The 23,589-nt window shown below is 37.9% G+C and overlaps 2 protein-coding genes across 2 annotated transcripts in view; one reads left to right on the top strand and one right to left on the bottom strand.

The window, feature by feature from the left end:
* LOC110065975 (winged helix repair factor 1-like) overlaps positions 1-23,589 on the bottom strand; it is a 162,502-nt gene that overhangs the window by 24,690 nt on the left and 114,223 nt on the right. The window lies entirely within an intron of this gene.
* On the top strand, positions 12,158-14,180 carry LOC110065982 (uncharacterized). Its single transcript, XM_020773166.2, has 4 exons — positions 12,158-12,307; positions 12,721-12,834; positions 13,506-13,634; positions 13,998-14,180. Exons 1-4 carry the CDS (start codon positions 12,206-12,208, stop codon positions 14,067-14,069), a joined length of 417 nt encoding a protein of 138 aa, XP_020628825.1. The 5' UTR covers positions 12,158-12,205; the 3' UTR covers positions 14,070-14,180.

Here is a 23,589-nt window from a genome sequence, read left to right as displayed (position 1 = left end):
AAATAAATTAATCTCATAAACATTTTGTTTATTGGGTTTGTTAAATTCGAGAGTAAGCGGAAATGGTTCTCGGCTTACCAAGACCAATTTTGTGCTTGGTTTAGTCTGGCTCGACTGCCGACTGAGACTGCTCGAGTATATTTTCTGAGTCATTTTCTAAACATAAAACCGGCTTTATCTTTCTTCTTCCTGCTTCTCATACCTGTTCAATGCCTCGGCAAGACTTTTTTGTACTCTATCTTTCGCCCAGTCACGTAAAATATTATATAAATTCACAAAACTTTCCGCCATTTTAAAACACAGAGGGAAAAACTTTGTTAATCGTGCGTCTGTCCTCTAATAGATCATAGGCGAGAACCAATCGAAATGGGAGAATAACTTTGGTTATTATATAAATATGCATAGACTTAAACTATGTATAGTATCTGAAGACTTACAAAATAATACATGAAAAAAAAAAAATTTTGAAATGTAGAACCTTTAATAGTACGTCTAACAACTCATAAAAGTGATTACGACGAAGCAAAACGAATAGCTGGTAAACACGTTTTAATTTCGGTGTTCGCACTTTAATATAAATTGATTTTGTATTTTATACTTCTTCTTCGTAAAACTAAGGTTACCATGTACCTTCCGGGGCGTCTCCAGTCCAACGAATGTAGCACTCAGATATCCTAAACTATGTAACAAATTAAAGCTTATAAATATATCTATTCAAAAATTTTATTGGGTTTTCCGGAATACGAATTAAAGAATTTCAGTCTAAACTGGAAGGTACAAATCATCTTTATTCGAAGCGATTTTTATATTTTGTGAAATGTCTCTTTGAATGTACGCGATAATCTTAAAAGACAGAGGAAATCCCAAATCCACTAGGACTAATAAAGTTGTTAGAAACAATGAAAAACGTTGATTTCTACCTCATTTTCAAGTCAAGAAGGAGCAGATTTACACAGATATTGGGAGAAGCTTGTGTCAGGTGTTCTTTATGTGTAATAACGGCTGGACCGCGTGCGTTATTAAAGGGCAAACATTTACTGTAATGGGATTTTGTGTTCGCGAAATGAACCTTGTGACTTTTATGTTTGCGCGCCGGAAAGGACTGTGTTTGCATCCATGCACAAAAGAAATATGTTCCGTTTCATAAAGTTTTTTTCCTTTAGTGCTTTCAATAGCGAAATTAAATGTTCTGTTTAAGAGCGATTTCAACCAAAAAGACGTTTTGTGCTTTTTCGTGGTACACAGGTCCCTGGTAAATTAACAAGTGTTTTCAATATTTGATTAGCAAAGCTTGTTTGTCTCAAGAAGCTCGAAGGAAACTGGAATAGGCCATTTTACAGCTGTTTGCTTATTGCTCAGTGACCTGTTCTTTGAATGGCAGCGAGGTTTCAGGTGACCCCGTTTTGATAAAGACCTTTGTGTAAATCAACTTGTTCTTATGCTAACTAGTTGGCATTTAAATGAGAAAAGCACAGATTTCTGTATCAAAACAAGATCACCTCCTGCCTCGCTTGCATTCATTGGCCAGGTAACTAAGCACACAACTCTTAGGCAGGCGATGGGAGGGAGAGGTTACAAAGGTTAAACGATTCAAATACTACTACGAATACGTTTTTGCATTGTATTCACAAAGTAAACTTGTGTTTTGCTCCACATACCTAAACAAAAAATACCGTTTTGTAAAGACACCTTTGTTTGCAGTACTGTATTTAAATAAAACTTATGTTTGTCAAAAGGATAGTAAGCAATTTTATTATGTTAGTTTACGTGGTTTTGTGGTCCCCGAAACAAAGAGTGTACAAGATAAATAAAAACTGTTCACTTAACTCAGTAGAGTAACTGTTATTTGAATTTTGACAATGCATTTGTCCTGTGTTCTCTACATCTACAACACGTAACCAAGGTGACTGACCTGCCCAAATTGACTTTCAGTCTTCACCAAGAAAGGAAAATTCGAAAATATTCAAGAAATTGTCAAATGTGAGTTCTTTTGAAAAGAAAAGTCGACTAAAGTGCAACAACGAGAGGAAACGTGCGTACAGTAAGTAAATAAACCCTCACTATTGGTATCAGCTGAGAAACCTGTTTATCCTTTACACGCTGCGTAAAAGCAAACAAGGCCTTGACAAAAGCAACTTTGTTCTCGCTTTTGGCAATTCAGATGGAAGCCACAGGCTTATAGAATGGTGGACATGAGCCGTGCTAATAACATTTCTTTGCGAATCAGCAAAGGCAGTGCCCAAAATGAACTCTCTAATATTACTGTTCCTGTTTCTTGGAACTACATGTACCTTCGCCTTGGCCGAGATCCATGTAGATCAAAGACTCCCTGAGCCAGCTCATGGATAAATACGCCAATTCCAAGTTGACTTCAGCCTCTGTGGGGAAACGAGTCTCCGCGAAACTACAATGTACTCGTATGACAATGTGTGTCACCCGCACGTTCATTCTCATGAAAATCAAGTCGATCATTTTCATGTGAAACGTTTTGCACGAGCACTTATTCTGAAAAAGAGGCAAGCAGCAACTCCGAGGTGGAAGTAAAGTCTGATCCCTGTTCAGTTAACATTATGAAACAGCTGTATAATGATTATGCAAAAATTACGACACATGATTTTGACATTTATTTTAGACAACCAACTTGAGACATCCCAGACTACCAAGAGTATTTTGCCCAATTTCTCTCATGGATAGACATGGATATTGGCGTAATCTTGTTTACTATGTCAAACATAAATAATTTGATTTTAGCTTGCTGGTAAATGGGAAATTTATAAAGAGAGAAGTATTTCCTTCAATATTATAAGAATCATTTCAAACAGTTTTGTTTCAACCTTGAACCCGAAGTGAAGGGGATGTTTTTATAAGGTTTTTTTTATTATTATCATCAGTATTTTTATTGCAACAATGACATTACATTACGCACAAAAATAACCTACTTTACTTACAGTGGTAACATAACTTACAATTTAACAATACTAATAAAACTTACAACACTAACATTATTTACAATTTAGTAATATCTTACATTACTTTCATGTCTGAGGACATTAGCTAAAATAGGTGGCTTTCTTACATATTAATTTGTGACTTAGATTTTTGTTTCTCAGTATTCATTCTAATTGTCAGAATCGCTTAGAACGCATCCAAATAAACCTCTTCTAATTCTTCTTTTCTTGAAGCAATATATAAATGATATTTGGCTATAATCGTGCACAGGTTTAAGCCAAGTTTTTTATTTTATTTATTTATTATTTTTTTTTACTATATAAATATGTCCATGGGGAGGGGGAAGGGAAGTAACAAAGTTTTATACCAGGAGGCTTTGCCCTAAGGTCAAAAGCCTTTCCATTTTACATAGTGTTTTTGACATGAACTAGGCTTCTCTTCCATATACATGTACATGTAGCTTGTAGCTTGCGTCCCCTTTCACAAACCTAAGGGGCCCCACTAGATCTTATTTCTTGGATAAATAATCAGTTATTGTTTCAAATTCCAGTCCTGTCAAGTCTTATAACACCTCCGGCCTGAAAAAAGTGCACCTTTAGTCAAGTATAGGGAGAAGCCCCCCAGCTTGGTGCAATACAATAATAAGGTTTCTACTTAACAAATAAAGAAGCCTCGACTGTGCTCTGTTCTGTTGTAAAGCACGCAGGAAGCGGTAGAGCACGAAAGAAGTGTAGGGGAAAACACGAGACGAAGTCGAGTGTTTTTCCCCACTTCTTGAGTGCTCTATCGCTTCCTAAGTGCTTTACAACAGCACAGCACAGTCGAGGCTTCTTTAAGCTTTCCGTTCCGAGTAGTCTCGAGCGGCTTTCGAGAGAAGAACGATGCCTTCAAACTTCGCTTTTTAGTTAATTTTCAAATAAGAATCTAGAGGCAGGCAATGCTTTGTAGTCCATAGGAATCCGGCCGTATTGTGGTCCATAAAAACCTGCACATTTCCAATGGAAATTACGAAACCAGGAGTTCAAAGCTTGCGGACGAAAATGCGAAATGCTGAGTTGAATTTGAAAGGAGCTACAGTTATTTAAGCTTACGGCCTGCAGCCGCTTGCAGCAAGATTGCCCGAACCAGCGTAAAAGTTAGGCAGACTAAACTGCTCCCACTGGTTCTATTCCGACCATAAAGGAGAATATCTAGATCAAGCTTTGAGCTGACCACTCGTCGGTTCACTTCGCTGAGATGACCAGTGAACGAGCGTTACTACACTGCATGTAAGTGTTGTTTTGAGCAATTGAGCATATTTACAGAAATAAAGCTTCTCATCACAAATAGAGACGGCTCAATTGTTGTTTTCTGTCGTTGTTTTACTTCTTAAGTATAATTTCCGGCTTCGTAACAAATATGATGTCTTTTATCGAAGCACTGGTTAGGTTGAGAATTTGTTTACTTCGCTTCGTGTTTTGTCGGCGGGATTCTGGCAAAACTTGTCATTTTAGTACAGTTTTCACACTACTGTTGCTAATAATGGTCTCTGTGAGCCATATTTACTGTAGACATGGAGCTCGTTTCCATTGCGTTTGTCTGAATCACAAGGGATGTTTAATGTTTGATAAATTTGTCAAAATTCCGAAGCAAAAATTTGAAAGGCAGCTTACTGTCATCATCAGGTGCTCTGTTCTCTGATAAAGCCCGCGGTTTCAGCCAATCAGAGAACGCGTTGTATGGAAAGTTTATTATAAATATTGTTAGTCTATGTTGTGTATGCAAGTGAAAATAACGATATTTTCTCCATATTTTTCCTATATATTTTGGTAATTGTTTATGCTAATCTCACTAGCAATGCAGTAATATTCAAAAGGATTGCAGATATGTCTCTTTTAATAGATTTTTCCAATGATTACAGAACATACTTATGTCGACAAGTATCAAGCATTCTCTTCTCCATAATTATTTCAAGTTTTGTCGGATTTTTTTGATTTCAACTGATTTCTAGAGTTAAAAAAAAAAAAAAAAAACTCTACATCACCAGCCACCATGCGGCCGGCTTATGGACGTAATTTGTCCATCCATCACCATAATTTTTCGGATTATATTTAATCGATCGTACATGTAGGATGACTTCCATACCATCTGTGAAGAAATTTTCACTCTGGCGAACTGCATGGAATACAAAAGAAATATAGTGTGAACGACAGCAAAACTAAAAGATAAGGCAATTCGAATCAGTTCTTACTTGTAGTATTTTAAAACAAGCTTTCACATTTCGAATTTTCGTCGGATACTAACACAGGCAGAATTTCAATATGTGCATACAGAATAAAACAATAAAAACAAAGAAGCCAGAACTTAACAAGAAATTAAGCTTACCTTGGACTCTACAAGGAGGAAAAGCGAGTGGAAACGATCAAATTCTCTTGCCAAGAAAAAACACTGCTAAATTAACACGATCCCACTTTCTGGCTTTGTCTTCCCGGGTTTCTTGTATTAATACTTTGACTTCGCCGACCGAGCTGTTGTGACCGATACATGGCCACACTCATATATACCTCAACCAGCTTTCACCCCAGTTTGTTGCAGCAATCTTAAGGAAAATGTTACTATCAACAGTGTGATTTAGCAACTTGTTTTCTTGAGTTTTTTCTATGAAGATTTCAGTGGTCTCAATTGAGTTTATCGATGATTGATAGTCCTTTAAAGGAGCCTTAAGCCTTGGAAAATTTTCCGAAATGTTTCTAAAATCGTCCCTTTTAATTCCGCAACAAAGCTTAGCCAATTAACTTGTTAATCAAGAAGTTTGGAGATTTTGTAATATTCGGTTAATATTCAGTTTGGAACATAATCTGAAAGTGGCGCCCTAGTTATCAGAAAGATTAGTCCGCGGATCAAGTTGGAAACTAAGTTTATGAAAATAATGAGAGTTACACCATTATTGCCGTTTTTGCAGAAAAAGTGCATGAAAAACTGCGGCATCGAGCTAACAATGCCTGGCGAGCTAGCTGACGAGGAAAACGATCCTTACCAGCATCATCCTTCTTTACCGCCTGAGGTGGTAAGCTCAGCTTGCTTCATAAATATTCAATATGTTTACTCGTTCGCCCCAAATTACCCAATGAAGAAGGGGGTCGCCCATTTGAAAAGGTCGGAAATGCTCGTCGTCTTGCCTCGGGGTGTATATCAAGGATTTCGGTCTCGCTTAGGGTTTTCAGGAAAAAACGCCTCTATTTCAGCTGTAAAGTCATCAATTCCGACGAGCATCCCCGACCCTTTCGCATGGAAGTTCACCCTTTTTAAACCAAGTTTTTTTTCATGCAGTAAAGTTAAATAAATTCTCAAGCTAGCAATTCCTTTTCTTCTCCGGTTTGTAGGAGTGTTTCAATGTTGGCAGTTGAATTGAATTGTCTTGGAAACTTTTACCGATGTTTGTCAATTTTGCTCGTTAACAATCCGCCACTGAATGTAAACTAATTAACTTGTGAATGTAGAATGGCTATTTTCCCAAATCTAAATCGATTTAGGCAGTTTCATCCGGGCATCAAGATGAAAAACCAAATTCATGAAAATGAAGAGGGTTCATTATTTCTCATGCTTTCTTTTGTAGAAAAAGTGCAAAAAGAAGTGCCTCAAAGCGCATAAGCCAGCAAAGATTTTCCAAAATCTTAATCCCGCCAGTCAATTACAAACTGGCTCCCATTCATCCGGAATCAAGATAGACTAAGTTCATGAAAACAATGAAGGTTACTTCATTGTTATGCTTTGTTTTGCAGAAAAACGTGTATCAAAGAGTGTCACGAGGAGCACAAGCCATCAAAGCCGCCACCACCACCAACAGAGCTTGGAGAGGTAGCTGACGCGGAAAACGATCCACGCCGCCCTCGTCCTTCTTTTGGGCCTATTGTGGTAAGCCAAATTTGTTTCTTAACTACTTAATAGTTTTACTCATCAGGTCCCAAATTACAGCAAGATGTGATCTCAAAGAAATCCTCATGCGAACAACGTTTAACATTTTCAAACATTTTAATGTTTCCTTTACGAGTTCTCTACGATTGTCATTTGAAATTGTTTTGTGACATTGCACTAAAATTAACTACCAATATATTTTTAAATATATTAAATAGTTAACCTCAGTGCAATGTCACAAAAAAGGATTAAAATCCTTTGCTCCAGAATGGCTGCATGCTGTAATCTTAAGGAAATCGTCATGCGAACAACGTTTATGACAGTAACAATATTATTTTACTGAGTAGCTGGGAATTTTTTGATGCTGGCATTTGACTTGTCGTAAGTTTATTTTGTTTCATTTTGCAGAAAAAGTGTATAAGAAAGTGTCTCAAACAGTTAACGCCGTTAAATATGCCGTCAAAAATCCCGGAAGAGCTAGCTGACGAGGACAACGATCCTGTCCGTCCTAGTCCCACTAGTCATCGTTTCACTTTTTTGCCTGGGCCGTTGGTAAGCTCATTTTACTTTATTCTTAATAATATCTTTACTCATCATCCCTTAATTGCTGCACGGTTTTAATCGTAAGCAACATTGTCAAACCTTAACATACATAATCTGTCAAAAGGGCCTAAGCGTTAGAGCTAAATGAAGTGGTATGATGATTAGGCCTCATTGGAGAAACATTAACTCAAAGTCACACCAGATGATTTGGAAACCAGTGAGTTCTTAAAAACACTGATCATGAGATTACATCGTGCTTTTTTTTGCAGGAGGAGTGTATCGATAAATTCTTGAAGCCATAACATTCGATTGCTTGAAGAGCCTTAAGCCCAGCGGCAGACCATTAAGCAGGCAACCTCGTTCCACGATCATATCTCAAGATCGCATAATTCAGACATGCGTTTCTGTTGTAGCGGATAAATTACAACGACAGGGGAATAAAGCACTGAAAAAGTATTCAACTTGTGTATTTAATGAACTACGCGCTATTTATTTCGTATCCCACTACTAAATTATACAAGGTGTCAATAAGAAAAATCATGTCAGACCTATTAATAAATGTCTGGACAAGTTTCCCAAGGATAGGTAACTTAGACGTCTCCTTTTTAGCTCGTGGTTGCGATAGCAAGTACAGTGGAACCCCGCCTTACGGCCATCCCTTTAAAGTGGCTGAAAACAGTTTCCAGCACTTAAATTTTGATGGCTCGTTATTACTACTCTTTATCACTTGATGCTACGATCATGTTCACCTTAAATTTTTGAAAATTCAAGACGGCTCTGAGCACAGAATTGTTTTAAACTTCGCCAAACGTTGCGTCTTATCATGGTTAGTATCAAAAGTTGATATTATTAAAAAAATTTCACTGTGCCGTTTTTGAATTATGAGCCCCCAGGGCTGTAATTAAAGGTGTTTCTAGCAGGTCACACTGTTGTTTTGGTAAGCTATTGTGTCACAAAATGATACCAACGTGTGTACCAATCAATAATTGGGCAGTTTTTTGATACCATGATTGTAGCATCAAGTGATAAAGAGTAGTTATAACGACCCATCCAAATCTAAGTGCTGGAAACTGTTTTCCACCTTAATACGGCCACCGCTTTACTTTGCCCCGAACAACAGCTCAGTCAAACATTTTCACATTTAAAGCACCCCTTTAATACGGCCACCCTTTTAATACTGCCAAATGTGGCCCGTTGGTGACCGGATTAACGGGGGTTCCACTGTGTTTAGTTCTACTGTGGGTGAACAGATATATGCAAATTATTGCAAGTGACGAGTTATTGAAATTATTCGGCTTTGAAGAACAACAAGAAAAACAAATATTCAACTGTAATAGGAAGATAAAACTAGTCTTCATTTCTCCAATAGTGTATGGTTATTGCAACAGCCGTAAAAGATTCATTTCTCACTAAAGCATGTCCCATACTCTACCGCTGTAGAAAGATATTACTTCCAGAATTTTCTCTGCTAAACTGGTGTGAAATCGTCTTAGTTCGTTCGAGCGAATGATTTAAAATGACCGTGTAAATTCAATTCCCCTTTTTTTCGCCACCTAAATTGCACACGAAAAAAGCCTTGGTTTCCATGACTTTATTACATTTATAATCTCTTCCATTTTACAGGTACACATCTAAAGACAACCATGTGTTCGCCATCGCCCTCAAGTGGCCACGATCAGGAAGACTGGTACTCGGTGATCCTACTCCCACGAGCAAAACACTTGTTAGGATGTTAGGTGCGAAAAAGGATCTCAAATGGACTCATGGATCACAACATAAGGGCGTAAAGTAGCGTGGGATAGTAATTCATGTTCCAGCTATTCCTGTTTCGGAACTTCCTTGTCTGTGAGCGTGGGTGTTTAAGTTGTCACACCTAAAGTGATTTCTCGTCGTCAAGAGCCGTCACCGACCAAAAATCTTGTACACTTAAGAAAGAGGTCTGCTTAATTTGCATGGGAGGTTGCCGGAATATGTAACGTTTGCATGCGGCTGATAATGATGAAATGATCGGGACACTTAGTGGAGGCTGGAGCATAGAGAGTTGGCCTATCTGTACTGTACCAAGCACGACAGAGACTTGGACTCATCCTACCAAGAAGTTGTCTATTGCGGGCTTCTTTCCGACGGGATTTAGTCGCTACGTTATAAAAGAATTGCATAGGTCAAGCTTTCAGTTGTGGCTCTGTAGTCCTACTATATATGGATGTCCAGCTATATCGGGGGACCGATTGGATAACTACATATCCGAGAAACAACTTTGGAAAAAAAAAGGGCCGAATACCCTGCACATCGTTGTAGGGATGGCCTAACCTATAAGCACTGAGCACTAGGGATTCTGAGAGACTTTGCTTGGGATATGCCACTTGATAGATTAATATGATATAAAAAAACAGATCCTCCGTAATGCAGTCGAAAATGCTCTGTATATGCATACATAGACATAAACTATCTTAAAATTCCACTTTAGGGGCCTTGGGTTATTGGAGGTGGAATTGAATTAGCATGTTTGTGTAACATTTACAGGAGCAAGAAACACAAAGCGCAAGTGAGGAAAGGAATACGGAAGGCTCAATGTTCATTTTACGGAGGCTACAAAAAAATCTGCGTGCATGGAAAACTGCCGGATTGTAGCTAGCCGTTTGCTTAATTACCGTACTGCAAAACATTGTCGTTGAACAATTGTGTTGTAAATGAACAGTGGAACGTGGTCATATAAGTATGAAGACTTGCTTCTTTGTTTGGTATCGTTATAATTATTGTTCTAAACTCCACAGCCAGTTGTTTATTCCTAGAACTTTCGAATAAAAATTTTGATGTTTGTAAAGAAACGCTTAAGGAACGCAATTATACATTAGATGGGCTGATATATGGGGGGATTATATCCGGAATAATATCTTTGTTAGCAAATAGATGGGCTTATATCCTGGTGGAAGCGCTTTAAACGGGGGGTGGGGGGGGGGGGGGCGCTGTAAAGTGGACTTTTACGGTATAGTATCTCAAGACTTACAAAGTAAGACATGAAAGAAAAAATACGTATTAAAAAGTAGAACCTTTAATAATACGTTAAAAAACACGTAATTAAAGTGATTACTGCGTAGAGATACAGAAACGAAAGCTGGTAAACACGCTTTCTGTGTTCACACTTTAATATAAATTGCTTTTGTATTTCCTAGTTCTTCTTCATGAAACTAAGGTTGCCATGTACCTTCAGGGGTGTCTCCAGTCCAAGGAATGTAGCACCCAGATATCCTAAATCAAATAAGGTTTATAAATAGAGCTATTCAAAGATTTTATTAGCTTTTCCGAAAAATTAATTAAAGAGTTTAAGTTTAAACTGGAAGGTACCGACTACAAATTGTAAGTTAGCTATCGACTAAAAATTGTAATATATATGAAATTAACTGGCAACCTGGCACTATTTCAGGTTATTTCAGGTTGTCAGTTATCCTTTATTTTAATTTGATTATTATATTACTATTTAATTTAATTTTTTAAAAAATAAGGGAGAAATAAAGCTGTTGTTCCTATTGTTATTGAAGGTATAAATCATCTTTATTTAACGCGATTTTTATATTTTGGGAATTTTCACATTGAAGGTATGCAACAATCGTTAAAGGTATGCAACAAACGACAGAGGAACTTAAGCGCAGAAATCTCAAATCAACTAGGGCTGATAAAGTCAAGTCAAAAGCAATGCAAAATATCGATTTCTACCTCATTTTTAAGTGAAGCAGGAACAGATTTATACGTGATATTGCAACAAGGTTGTGTCGGCGGTTCTTTATGTGTAATAACAGCTGGACTTCTTGTGTTATAAAAGTGCAAACATGTACTGTAAAGGGATCTTTGTGTCTGCAGAATAAATCTTGTGACTTCTATGTTTGTCAGAAGGGACTGTGTTTGCATCTTGCACAAAAGAAAAATATTCCGTTTCATGAAGATTTTTTTTTTATCTTTACTGCTTTTAATCGCAAAAATAAATGTTTTATGTTTAAGGGCGACTTCAACCAAAAAGACGTTTTGTGGTTTGAATTGTGGTACGCATGGCCCTGACAAATTAAAAGTGTTTTTAATATTCGATTAACTAAGCTTGTTTATCTCAAGAAGGAAACTGGAGATAACTGAGGAAAACGAGGCAGGTCATTGGAGGGGAGGTTACACAGGTTTTAACGTTCAAATACTGCTGTGAATACTTTCTTGTGTCCTTAAAATAAACTTGTTTTTCCCTCCACATACACAAAATATATCGTTTTCGTAGAGATACCTTTGTTTGCAGTGCTTTGTTTAAATAAAACCTTTTTTTGCCCAAAGGATAGTAAGCAATTTTATTATGTTAGTTTACGTGGTTTTGTGGTCCTGAAAAAAAGAGTGCACAAAGTTCACATAACTCACTAGAGTAACTGTTATTTGAACTCTGACAATGCATTTGTACTGAGCTCTCTACATCTACAATACGTAACCAAGGTGATAACGTGACCAAAAGGACTTTGAGTCTTCTCCAAGAGAGGAAAATCTGAAAATACTCAAGAAATTGTCAAATGTGAATTCTTTTGAAAAGAAAAGTCGACTTTATAATAAGTTCAACAACGCGAGGAAACGTGCGTACAGTAAGTAAATAAACCCTCACGATTGATATCAGCTGAGAAAACTGTTTACCTTGTGCCCGCTGCTTAGGAAGCAAACCTGGTCTCAACAAAGACTTCGTTGTTCTCCGATTTGTCAATTTAGATGCAATCCCAATCTCACAGGCTTATAAAAAGGGCGGGCATGAGCCGTGCTAATCACATTTCTTTGTGAACCAGCAAAGACAGTGCCCAAAATGAACTCTCTAATACTGATCCTGTTTCTTGGAGCTACCGTCGCTTTGGCCGAGATCCATGTTGAAAATGATCCACCCCATAAAGCGCCTCGCCCAATCTTGGTAAGCTTGAATAGTTTGCTTTATATATACGTTTCGTCCTCAATTTGTGTTACCAATTTTAAGGAAAATTCTACTATCAACAGTGTAATTTACCCACTTCTTTTCTTAAGTTTTTCTATGAACATTTTGGTGGTTTCAATTGAGTTTATCGATGGTTGTAGTCTTTTAAAGGAACCTTAAGCCTTGGAAAATTTTTCGAAATGTTTCTAAAATCGTCCGTTTTAATCCACCAGACAGCCTTGCCAATTAACTTGTTAATCAAGACGTTTGGTGATGTTCTAATAGTCAGTTAACTGGTAGGAACATAATCTCAAAGTGGCACCCTAGTTATCAGGTAGATTAGTCCGGAGATCAAGATAGAAACTAAGTTTATGAAAATAATGAAAGTTGCACCATTAACCTTCTTTTTGCAGAAAAAGTGCAAGGAAAAATGCATGAAGCCAACAAAGCCGGGCGAACTAGCTGACGAGGAAAACGATCCTCGAGTTCACCGTGGTAATCGTCATCCTTCTTTACCGCCTAAAGTGGTAAGGTCAGCTTGCTTCATAGCTATTTTATACTTTTACTCGTTCATCCCAAATTACCCGACAAAGAAGGGGGGACGCCCATATAAAAAGATAGGAAATGCTCGTTGTCTCCATTTGGGATTTACATCAAGGATTTTGTTCTCGCTCAGGGTGGTCAGAAACAAAAGCTACCGTTTCAGCTGTCAAGTTATCTTTTAGGGTTGCTCTTGAAGTAATAATAGTTTCCAGGTTAAAAATTGTAGAACATATTTACATACTAAACTAAGGAGTATTCCGTTGGCAATTGAATGGAATTGTCTTGGAAACTTTTATCGATGTTTGTAAATTTTGCTCGATTACAATTCGGCAGAATGAAAACCAATTAACTTGTCAATGTAGTATGGCTAATTTCCCAAATCTAAATTCAGACATATTCATATCCGGGCATCATGATAAAGACTAAGTTCATTAAAATAATGATGGTTCATTATTTTTTATGCTTTTTTTTGTAGAAAAAGTGTATAAAGGAGTGCCTCGAAGCACATGAGCCACATCACAGATTTTCGTAAATCTAAATCCCGTTAAAGAACAGGCAGTCAATTACAAAATGGCTCTTATTCATCTGGGAATAAAGATGAACTAAGTTCATGAAAACCATAAAGATTACTCCGTTATTATGCTATCTTTTGCAGCGAAAGTGTATCCATGACTGCCTCAAGGAACATAAACCATCAAAACCGCCACCGCCACATACAGAGTCAGGCAAGGTAGCTGATGAGGAAAACGATCCACGCCGCGCTCGTTTTTCTGGGCCTCTCATGGTAAGCCTAGTTTGCTTCATAACTACATTATATTTTTACTCATTCGTCTCAAACTACCGCATGATGTAATGTTAAAGAAATTCTCATGCGAACAAAGTTTAACATTATCAAACAATTTTATGTTTTCTTGAGCTAGTTTCCGGGAACGTTTTGGCGCTGGCAATTCAAGTTTTAGCGATTGTCATTTGAAACTGTTTTGTGACAATGCACTGAAGTGGTTTTATGATTTTCCCAAGATTCAGCTTCCTTCGAGAAACATTAACCTGAAGTTGCACCCGAGTTATCAGACAGATTATCCGGGGCATCAAAATGGAAACGGAATTCGTAAAATAGATGAGGTTTTTATTGTGCTTCCTTTTGCAGGACGACGATTGTATACCCAGGAAAGTATTGTGCTCGGCGAGTTATCCGGAACTTTTGGCGCTTTGTCAGTGAGGGCCAGATGCCTGAAGAGCCTTAAGTTCAGCGGTAGAACATAATTCAGGCATGTGTAGCTGTTGTAGGGGATAAACTACAAAGACATGAAAATAAAGCATTGAAAAAGTATCCAACTTGTGTATTTAATGAACTATATGGCATGTATTTTCTAGATAAGCACTCAGCTTATATAGTAAAATAAGTGCCTGCTATTTTAAAGAAATTCGTCTCGAAAGAAGCCCAAAACTCGACTTTCAAGGCCGCCATTTGGAAACTGTTCTTGGCAGCCTGGTCTTGTTTATGTGAAATGAATCATTCTGTCCGACTTGAAATTGGCGGGAAGCAGAAAAAAGCTGCAACTGACTTGGCATTCTTCGCAAGGTCAGCAAAATGTAGTTTTTCCAAGCGATTATGCACTTTACTATCTTCACTGCTATCCCTTTCAGAGTTTAGAGCATGTTTGGCTCACAATAATTGAAACGTCGATAAATAGAATTTCAGGCGATCAAGAAAACAGGCTTGGATTTTCAGGATTTAATGGCAACCGTACTTTTACGATAATCTGAAGATGTGATAACAGAAAATTCCAATTACAACTACAGTCTTATTGAAACACAAATTCGATTGAAAACAAAACGAAACGAACTTGAAATACGGTAAAATAGTCGACTTACATTTGTCCAAGCGTGTCCTCGTTAACATTGGCATTCGTAAGTAGAAATAAAAGCTTAAAAAATCCATATTAAACATTGGATGGCTTCTCACATTGTCCTTTTTCAAAAAACTGAAACTCTATAGCTTAACACGAGGTCTTGCATAATCGAGGGCAATATTTCAACTGTCTCTTGGTAATCATTCAAACGTTCCTTAGTCGCCTGAACAATAATACTGCTCAAGAGCAGCCATAACCCAGAGTGGTAGTTAAAAGAATTGTCGAAAGCCATTTGGACAAAATCTCTTGGATGAAATGACGTCACGAAAAGGCGGCCTGGCTCCTGAGTACTGTTCAAAATGGCGGCAATGATGTCGAAAAACTTCCACTTTATTAGAGACTGAAACTTCGGTTAGTGGCTAAACTTAGTGCGAAGTTTTTAATAGCGTCGACAAAAAGTAAACGTTTTTTGGAGTGACCTTCTCCTTTAATCAATTTCTGGACAGGTTTCCCAAGGATCGGTAACTTGGACGTCTCCTTTTCAGCTCGTGATTGCAATAGCAAGTACAGTGGAAGCCTGCCTCACGGCCACCTTGTCATTACGGCCACTTAATGCTGTTCCGAACAACAGCTCAGTCAGCCATTTTCATATTAAAAGAACCCCTTTAATACGGCCACCCCGTTAATACGGCCAAATTGTTGTGGTTCGTTGGTGACTGGATTAACGGAGTTCCACTGTATTGAGCTGCGGTGGGTGATCAGATTATACAAATGATATGCAAATGACCAGTCAGTCAGTCACTTGAAAAGTTCCGGTGTTGATTTATCCTATGCTAACTAGTTGGCATTTGAATGAGAAAAGCAGAGATTTCTGTATCAAAACAAGATCACCTCCAGCCTCGCTTGCATTCATTGGCCAGGTAACTAAGCACACAACTCTTAGGCAGGTGATGGGAGGGGGAGGTTACAAGGGTTAAACGATTCAAATACTACTGCGAATACGTTTTTGCATTGTATTTACAAAGTAAACTTGTGTTTTGCTCCACATACCTAAACAAAAAATACCGTTTTGTAAAGACACCTTTGTTTGCAGTGCTGTATTTAAATGAAACTTTTATTTGCCCGAAGGATAGTAAGCAATTTTATTATGTTAGTTTACATGGTTTTGTGGTCCCCGAAACAAAGAGTGTACAAGATAAATAAAAACTGTTCGCTTAACTCAGTAGAGTAACTGTTATTTGAATTTTGACAATGCATTTGTCCTGTGTTCTCTACATCTACAACACGTAACCAAGGTGACTGACCTGTCCAAATTTACTTTCAGTCTTCACCAAGAAAGAAAAATTCGAAAATACTCAAGAAATTGTCAAATGTGAGTTCTTTTGAGAAGAAACGTCGACTTAAGTGCAACAACGACAGGAAACGTTCGTACACAGTAAGTAAATAAACCCTCACTATTGGTATCAGCTGAGAAACCTGTTTATCCTTTACACGCTGTGTAAAAGCAAACAAGGCCTTAACAAAAGCAACTTTGTTCTCGTTTTTGTAAAATTCGGATGCAAGCTACAGGCTTATAGAATGGTGGACATTAGCCGTGCTAATAACATTTCTTTGCGAATCAGCAAAGGCAGTGCCCAAAATGAACTCTCTAACAGTACTGTTCCTGTTTCTTGGAACTACATGTAGCGTCGCCTTGGCCGAGATCCATGTAGATCAAAGACTCCTTGAGCCAGCTCATGGATAAACACGCCAATTCCAAGTTGACTTCAGCCTCTGTGGGGAAACGAGTCTTTGCGCGAAACTACAATGTACTCGTATGAAAATGTATGTCACCCGTACCGTGCGTTCATTCTCATGAAAATCAAGTCGATCATTTTCATGTGAAACGTTTTGCACGAGCACTTATTCTGAAAAATTAAGAGCCAGTGCCCATAACTATGGACCAAACAACGGCACAAGTCGAAAAATCGATTTTGCTCATTTTTTGCCCATAGATTGGCCCTAGCTAGTGAACAAACGGACCATAGTTAGTTTCTGCTAATGCAGCTTTTTTGGGGAGAAATTTGCGAAAAACGATTTTTTTCCGATTGGGCTCAAAATCTACTTCCGGTGTTGCTGAATTTTCCGAATATTTGATTGCTTCGCGCTCCGCAGAACAGCTACTTGAGAATCTTTCAATGGTCTTTACATTCAGCTCAGGTCTTCATGGTATGACTGAGCGAAAAATAAAATAAATCGAGGTTTCGTTTGAGCCCGAAACGAGATCGAACACAAACGCAAAATATTACGATGTGTTTCAAACGAATTATAGCACTAAAATATCGCCATATTTTTCTATGGGGTATAACTTTAAATGCCATAAAAACACTTTATACGGGTTAACTGTACACCCACCTGTTTGAAAATCAAAAAATATCTCTGGGCAAATGGTTTTGAGTCGCTCGCCTTGGCCTGTGCTTCTCATAAATTTTTCCCTGAGCCGCCGTGGGAATGTGAACAATTGCGTGACGCTGGCGGTCACTCTGAATACATAATTCGTTTCCAACAAACCGCAGATGGCTATCTTAGAACATTTGGGCGATAAAAGAAAAACATAATGGACCACTTTTAACTTTAATATTTTGAAAGTCATCGCTTTGGAAATTTCGTTAATTAAAAACGCCAATTAAAAGCAATTTACTTGGAGTTCGGGTGTTACTGCTATGTCGTTTTAGGCTGTTGTTCTTTCTTTGATCATTTTAATTACAAGAACGAGTTCTAGAAAGAAAGTCGTTCTGAGTTCATTTGTTAAGCGTAATGACAAGTTGATATTGTTGGTTTGTAGCCTTACGTGATCTGAAGGAACGCTACAGTGATTAAATTTGTATTTGTTGATTTCGACGGATCGATTTTCAGTTAAACCTTTTTATTTGTACCAGCACATTTAGTGCCTTTTCTCCTGCTAAAAAGTCGGAAGAAGTAAAGTAAACAAATCCTAAAAGTCATAAATAAGAGGCATCGACAGTGCGAGTGTCTCGGTAGGCTGTCAATTTGAACAATTACTGTGCTGGACGGATTGCTTTCCTGGTTACGCACGTACTATACATAGTTCATTGTGCACGAATGTTGCTGTTTCAAACAACTGAAATGCTCAATGTTAGAGTTAGGCTAAACCCTAAACTGTTTTGGCGGCCAACCTATTTTTGGCTAATTGCTTAATCAAATTATATATATATTTCATTGAAATTCGCTCTTCTCTGACCGACTTCCGCGAACAAAACAAGATGTATGTTCGCTGTTCATTTAAGACTACAATCCTGGTCAAAAGTGTTGGGACAGTTACGGCACATGACTTCACAGGCAGCCTCTCTTAAAACCAAAACCGCGCAAGTCCGCCTACCCCCCTCCCCCCTGTCAATGTTGATAAAAATCTTGAAGAAAAAAAAAATCCTTGATAATAGCTTCAGAATAGCCACGTTTCAAGAATTGTTTGCCTCCTAAAGCAGTATTCTCGAACTAAAGAGACGATAAGATAGATATTTACGTCTTATTCCAATAATAGCGATTTTTCAGCAATCGCGTTTGATTCCAACACAACTGTCTAACCACTTTCTATTGTCCCTTTTTCCTTTTTTCCCACATCCAATCTAGTCTTCAGAATAGCTCATTTTCATGCAACATTGCTAGGGGGGAGGGGGGTCAATTTGCTTTTGTTCTAAAACGTTAAGGACGTAGTTGAAGTCGTGGGTTTTAGCGCGCAAAAAGGGGAGGTGTCCCAACAACTTATGGCCAGGATTGTAGGTTTACACAAGAGGAAATTGTTCCGGATTCGTTATGAATCCGGAACGTTTTAGTGCCGGATTGATTTTGCCGTTTACTCAAAAGTGGACGAGTCCGAAATAGAAACTCCCCGGTTTGGTCGTGTCTCCGGAGATTTTGAATCCGGAATTTAAAGTGGGAACTTTGAATCCGAAAACCTTTGAATCCGGCGAGTTTTGTCGTGTGAACGATTTTCTCTCGAATCCGGATATTTTTCCGCCTGTGATCTTTTGAGTTTGCGGCGGAACGAAAAGGGCGGATTACATAATCCAGTCGTAGACGAGTCGTAAGCACATTGATGGCCATTTGATGGCGGTGGCTGGGTGATTACCTCGTGCTGTTTCAGGTGTAGGTAATCACTTTTATAATGGGTAATGCCATACTCCTCAGAAACCCAATTTATACTTTACTGCGCAGATGACGACGATGGCACGATCGAAAACCCCGACGGTTTTCGACCCTAAACCCTAAATAAATACCTGGAGGGACCTGACATGATGGACAACAGTACCGTGGTCAGCGAGTTGAAAGAAAACTTCAGACTGTCTCAACCTACCCCTAGCCTTATTTTCGGAGGCATTTTGTTTCTCCTTGTCGAGGCAACAAACTGCTTGTTAACCATTCCATCATGAATGTTCCCGGAGTTATCGTCGTGTATAAACGGTTAAGAATCCGAATATCTTTTCACTGTAAACCCCTACTAATCCGAATACTCTAAAATTGATGAATCCGGGAACTCCTTTAGTGTAAACCTAGTCCTAGATCGACCACTGTAATGTTTATTTGTCTACCAGTGTTATGATCTGCAAATTTCAGTTAATTGATCAAACAACCAAAGTAGAAAAGATAGATTTTTTTCCCAGTATGATTGAAACTTAAACGCAATTTCTTCTTCGGCTAATTCAATTCAAGAAATTGCGGGTTTTCCCAGCTGAGTTTGAACATATTGTGTAGGTACAAATTTTCTACACAGCTAGAAGGGCTAAGATGCCGTCACGCAGTTAGTAGTTTATAGAAATTATGGTATTTCCACTTGACTTTATTTGTCAGTCAATGATTCAATTGCCATAAACCATAGAGGATTGGTTAAGTGTATCTCTAAAACTGCCACTGTATTGTAAGTCATCGGTGAAATCAATAAAATAAGCAAGTGTTAAAATCATTTCCCGGAGTACTGTAGTAACGTTCTTTATCATGGATGTCGTGGGTGTTGCAATGCAAATGAAAAAACATATATATTTATACTAACTTAAACAAAAAAAACAAAAACAAAAACAAACAAAAAAACATTTTCCATTATTTTATCCACACAACGTTTCAAAAATTGCTTTCATCGGATTGCTGGAAACGAATATTTTACTCGAGAGTGGCTTCCGCGTCACGCAATTGTTTACATTCCAACGGCGGGTTTTTGGGCAAAATCTATGAGAAACACAGGCCAAGGCGGGCGACTTGAAACCATTTGCCCAGAGATATTTTTAAATATCCTAACAGGTGGGTGTATATTTAACCCGTAGAAAGTGTTTTTATGGTATTTAAAGTTATAGCCCATAGAGAAATATGACGATGTTTTTATGCAATTATTCTCTTGCGACATACTGTAAAACTTTGCGTGTTAGTTTTATCTCTTTTCGGGCTCAAAACTAACTTTGATTTATTTTATTTTTCGCTCAGTCATACTACGAAGACCTGAACTGAATATAAAATCCATTGAAAGATTCTCAAGTAGTTGTTCTGCGGAGCGCGAAGCAATCAAATATTCGGAAAATTCAGCAAAACCGGAAGTAGATTTTGAGCCCAATCGGGTCGAAATCGTTTTTGGCGTATTTCTACCAAAGAAAGCTGTATTAGCAGAAAGTAACTATGGTCCGTTTCTTTTCTTGCTAGGACCCATCTATGGACAAAATACAAGCGAAATCAATTTTTCGACTTGTGCCATTGATAGGCGATTTAGGTCCATTTTTATTGGCATTCACTCTTAAGAGGCAAGCAGCAACTCCGAGGTGGAGGTAAAGTGTGATCCCTGTTCAGTTAACATTATGAAACAGCTGTATAATAATTATGCAAAAATTACAATACATGATTTTGACATTTATTTTAGACAACCAACTTGAGACATCCAAGACTGCCAAGAGTATTTTGCCCAATTTCTCTTAAGTGAGACATGGATATTGGCGAAATCTTGTTTATTATGTCAAACATAAATAATTTGATTTTAGCTTGCTGGTGAATGGGAAATCTATAGAAAGAGAAGTATTTCCTTCATTGTTATAAGAATCATTTCAAACAGTTTTGTTTCAACCTCGAACCCGAAGTGAAGGGGATGTTTTTATTAGGTTTTTTTTTTATTATTTCTTTTTTTTATTGCAACAATAACATTACATTACGCACAAAAATAACCTACTTTACTTACAGTGCTAACATAAGTTACGATTTAACAATACTAACAAAACTTACAACACTAACATTATTTACAATTTAGTAATATCTTACATTACTTTCATGTAGGACATTAACTACAATAGGTGGCTTTCTTACATATTAATTTGTGACTTAGATTTGTGTTTCTCAGTATTCATTCTAATTGTCAGAATCGCTAAGAACGCATCCAAATAAACCTCTTCTTCTTTTCTTGAAGCAATATATAAATGATATTTGGCTATAATCATGCAGAGGTTTAAGCCAGGTATTTATTTATTTTTTTTTTACTATATAACTATGTCCATGGGAAGGCGGAAGGGAAGTAACAAAGTTTTATACAAGGAGGCTTTGCCCTAACGTCAAAAGCCTTTCCATTTTACGTAGTGTTTTTGACAGGAACTAGACTTCCCTTTCATATACATGTACATGTAGCTTGTAGCCTGCGTCCCCTTTCACAAACCTAATGGGCCCCCACTAGATCTTATTTCTTGGATAAATAATCAGTTATTGTTTCAAATTCCAGTCCTGTCAAGTCTTATAATACCTCCGGCCTAAAAAAAGTGCTCCTTTAGTTAAGTATAGGGAGAAGCCCCCCAGCTTGGTGCAATGCAATAATAAGGTTTCTACTTAACAAATAAAGAAGCCTCGACTGTGCTCTGCTCTGTTGTAAAGCACGCAGGAAGCGGTAGAGCACGAAAGAAGTGTAGGAGAAAACACGAGTTGAAGTCGAGTGTTTTTCCCCACTTCTTGAGTGCTTTATCGCTTCCTAAGTGCCTTAAAACAGAACAGAGTACAGACGAGGCTTCATTATTTGTTTTATGATAAAGAATCCAATAATTTCCCCACGTAAGATCGGCTGAATTTTCAAACCAAACTTTACTTTCCAAAGGAGTAAAAGTGGCGTCAGCCGTGCTCTGTTCTCTGATAAAGCACGCTAAAATAAGCCAATCACAATCCTTGTTAGAATTGTTCAAATAATTTGACTGGCTAACGAGGCGACAGCTGTCAATCACAAACTGGACTTCAGCTAAGTTTCCAGTTTCGAGTAGTCTCGAGCGGCTTTGGAGAGAAGAACGATGCCTTTAAACTTCGCTTTTTAGTTAATTTTCAAATGAGAATCTAGAGGCAGGCAATGCTTTGTAGTCCATAGGAATCCGGCCGTATTGTAGTCCATGAAAACGTGCACATTTCCAATGGAAATTACGAAACCAGGAGTTCAAAGCTTGCGGACGAAAAAGCGAAATGCTGAGTTGAATTTGAAAGGAGCTACAGTTATTTAAGCTTACGGCCTGCAGCCGCTTGCAGCAAGATTGCCCGAACCAGCGTAAAAGTTAGGCAGACTAAACTGCTCCCACTGGTTCTACTCCGACCGTAGAGGAGAATATCTAGATCAAGCTTTGAGCTGACCACTCGTCGGTTCACTTCGCTGAGATGACCAGTGAACGAGCGTTACTACACTGCATGTAAGTGTTGTTTTGAGCAATTCAGCATTTTTACAAAAATAAAGCTTTTCATCATAAACAGAGACGGCTCAGGTTGAGAATTTGTTTATCTCGCTACGTGTTTTGTCGGCGGGATTCTAGCTAAACTTGTCATTTTAGTACAGTTTTCACACTACTGTTGCTAATAATGGTCTCTGTGAGCCATATTTACTGTAGACATAGAGCTCGTTTCCATTGCGTTTGTCTGAATCACAGGGGATGTTTAATGTTGGATAAATTTGTCAAAATTCCGAAGCAAAAGTTTGAAAGCCAGCTTACTGTCATCATCACGTGCTCTGTTCTCTGATTAAGCACGCGGTTTCAGCCAATCAGAGAACGCGTTATATGGAAACTTTATTATAAATATTGTTAGTCTATGTTGTGTATGCAAGTAAAAATAACAATATTTTCTCGATATTTTTCCTATATATCTTGGTAATTGTTTATCCTAATCTCACTAGCAATGCAGTAATATTCAAAAGGATTGCAGATGTGTCTCTTTTAATAGATTTTTCCAATGATTACAGAACATACTTATGTCGACAAGTTTCAAGCATTCTCTTCTTCACAGTTATTTCAAGTTTTGATTTCAATTTGTTTAAGTCACTCATTTCTAGAGTTAAAAAAAGACAAAACAACTCTACATCACCAGCCACCATGCGTCCACCTTATGGACGTAATTTGTCGATCCATCACCATAATTTTTCGGATTATATTTAATCGATCGTACATTTAGGATGACTTCCATACCATCTGTGAAGAAATTTTCACTCTGGCGAACTGCATGGAATACAAAAGAAATATAGTGTGAACGACAGCAAAACTAAAAGATAAGGCAATTCGAATCAGTTCTTACTTGAAGTATTTTAAAACAAGCTTTCACATTTCGAATTTCCGTCGGATACTAACACAGGCAGATTTTCAATATGTGCATACAGAATAAAACAATAAAAACAAAGAAGCCAGAACTTAACAAGAAATTAAGCTTACCTTGGACTCTACAAGGAGGAAAAGCGAGTGGAAACGATCAAATTCTCTTGCCAAGAAAAAACACTGCTAAATTAACACGATCACGCTTTCTGGCTTTGTCTTCCCAGGTTTCTTGTATTATACTTTGACTTCGCCGACCGAGCTGTTATGACCGATACATGGCCACACACATATATACCTCAACCAGCTTTCACCT

The sequence above is a fragment of the Orbicella faveolata genome, unplaced genomic scaffold (genome assembly GCF_042242905.1).
Source record: "Orbicella faveolata isolate gen_17 unplaced genomic scaffold, um_ofav_v1 contig_2, whole genome shotgun sequence".
NCBI classification, from domain to species: Eukaryota; Metazoa; Cnidaria; class Anthozoa; order Scleractinia; family Merulinidae; genus Orbicella; species Orbicella faveolata.
Note: the sequence above shows the minus strand (reverse complement) of the source record. Positions and strands in the feature narration are given on the sequence as shown.

What these genes read in the sequence shown, in the direction of transcription:
- LOC110065982 (XM_020773166.2), top strand. Translation starts at nt 12,206, where the DNA reads ATGAACTCTCTAATACTGATCCTGTTTCTTGGAGCTACCGTCGCTTTG. An exon ending in CTTCTTTACCGCCTAAAGTG is followed by an intron (nt 12,835 to 13,505) that starts GTAAGGTCAGCT and finishes TATCTTTTGCAG; the next exon opens with CGAAAGTGTATCCATGACTG. An exon ending in GTTTTTCTGGGCCTCTCATG is followed by an intron (nt 13,635 to 13,997) that starts GTAAGCCTAGTT and finishes TTCCTTTTGCAG; the next exon opens with GACGACGATTGTATACCCAG.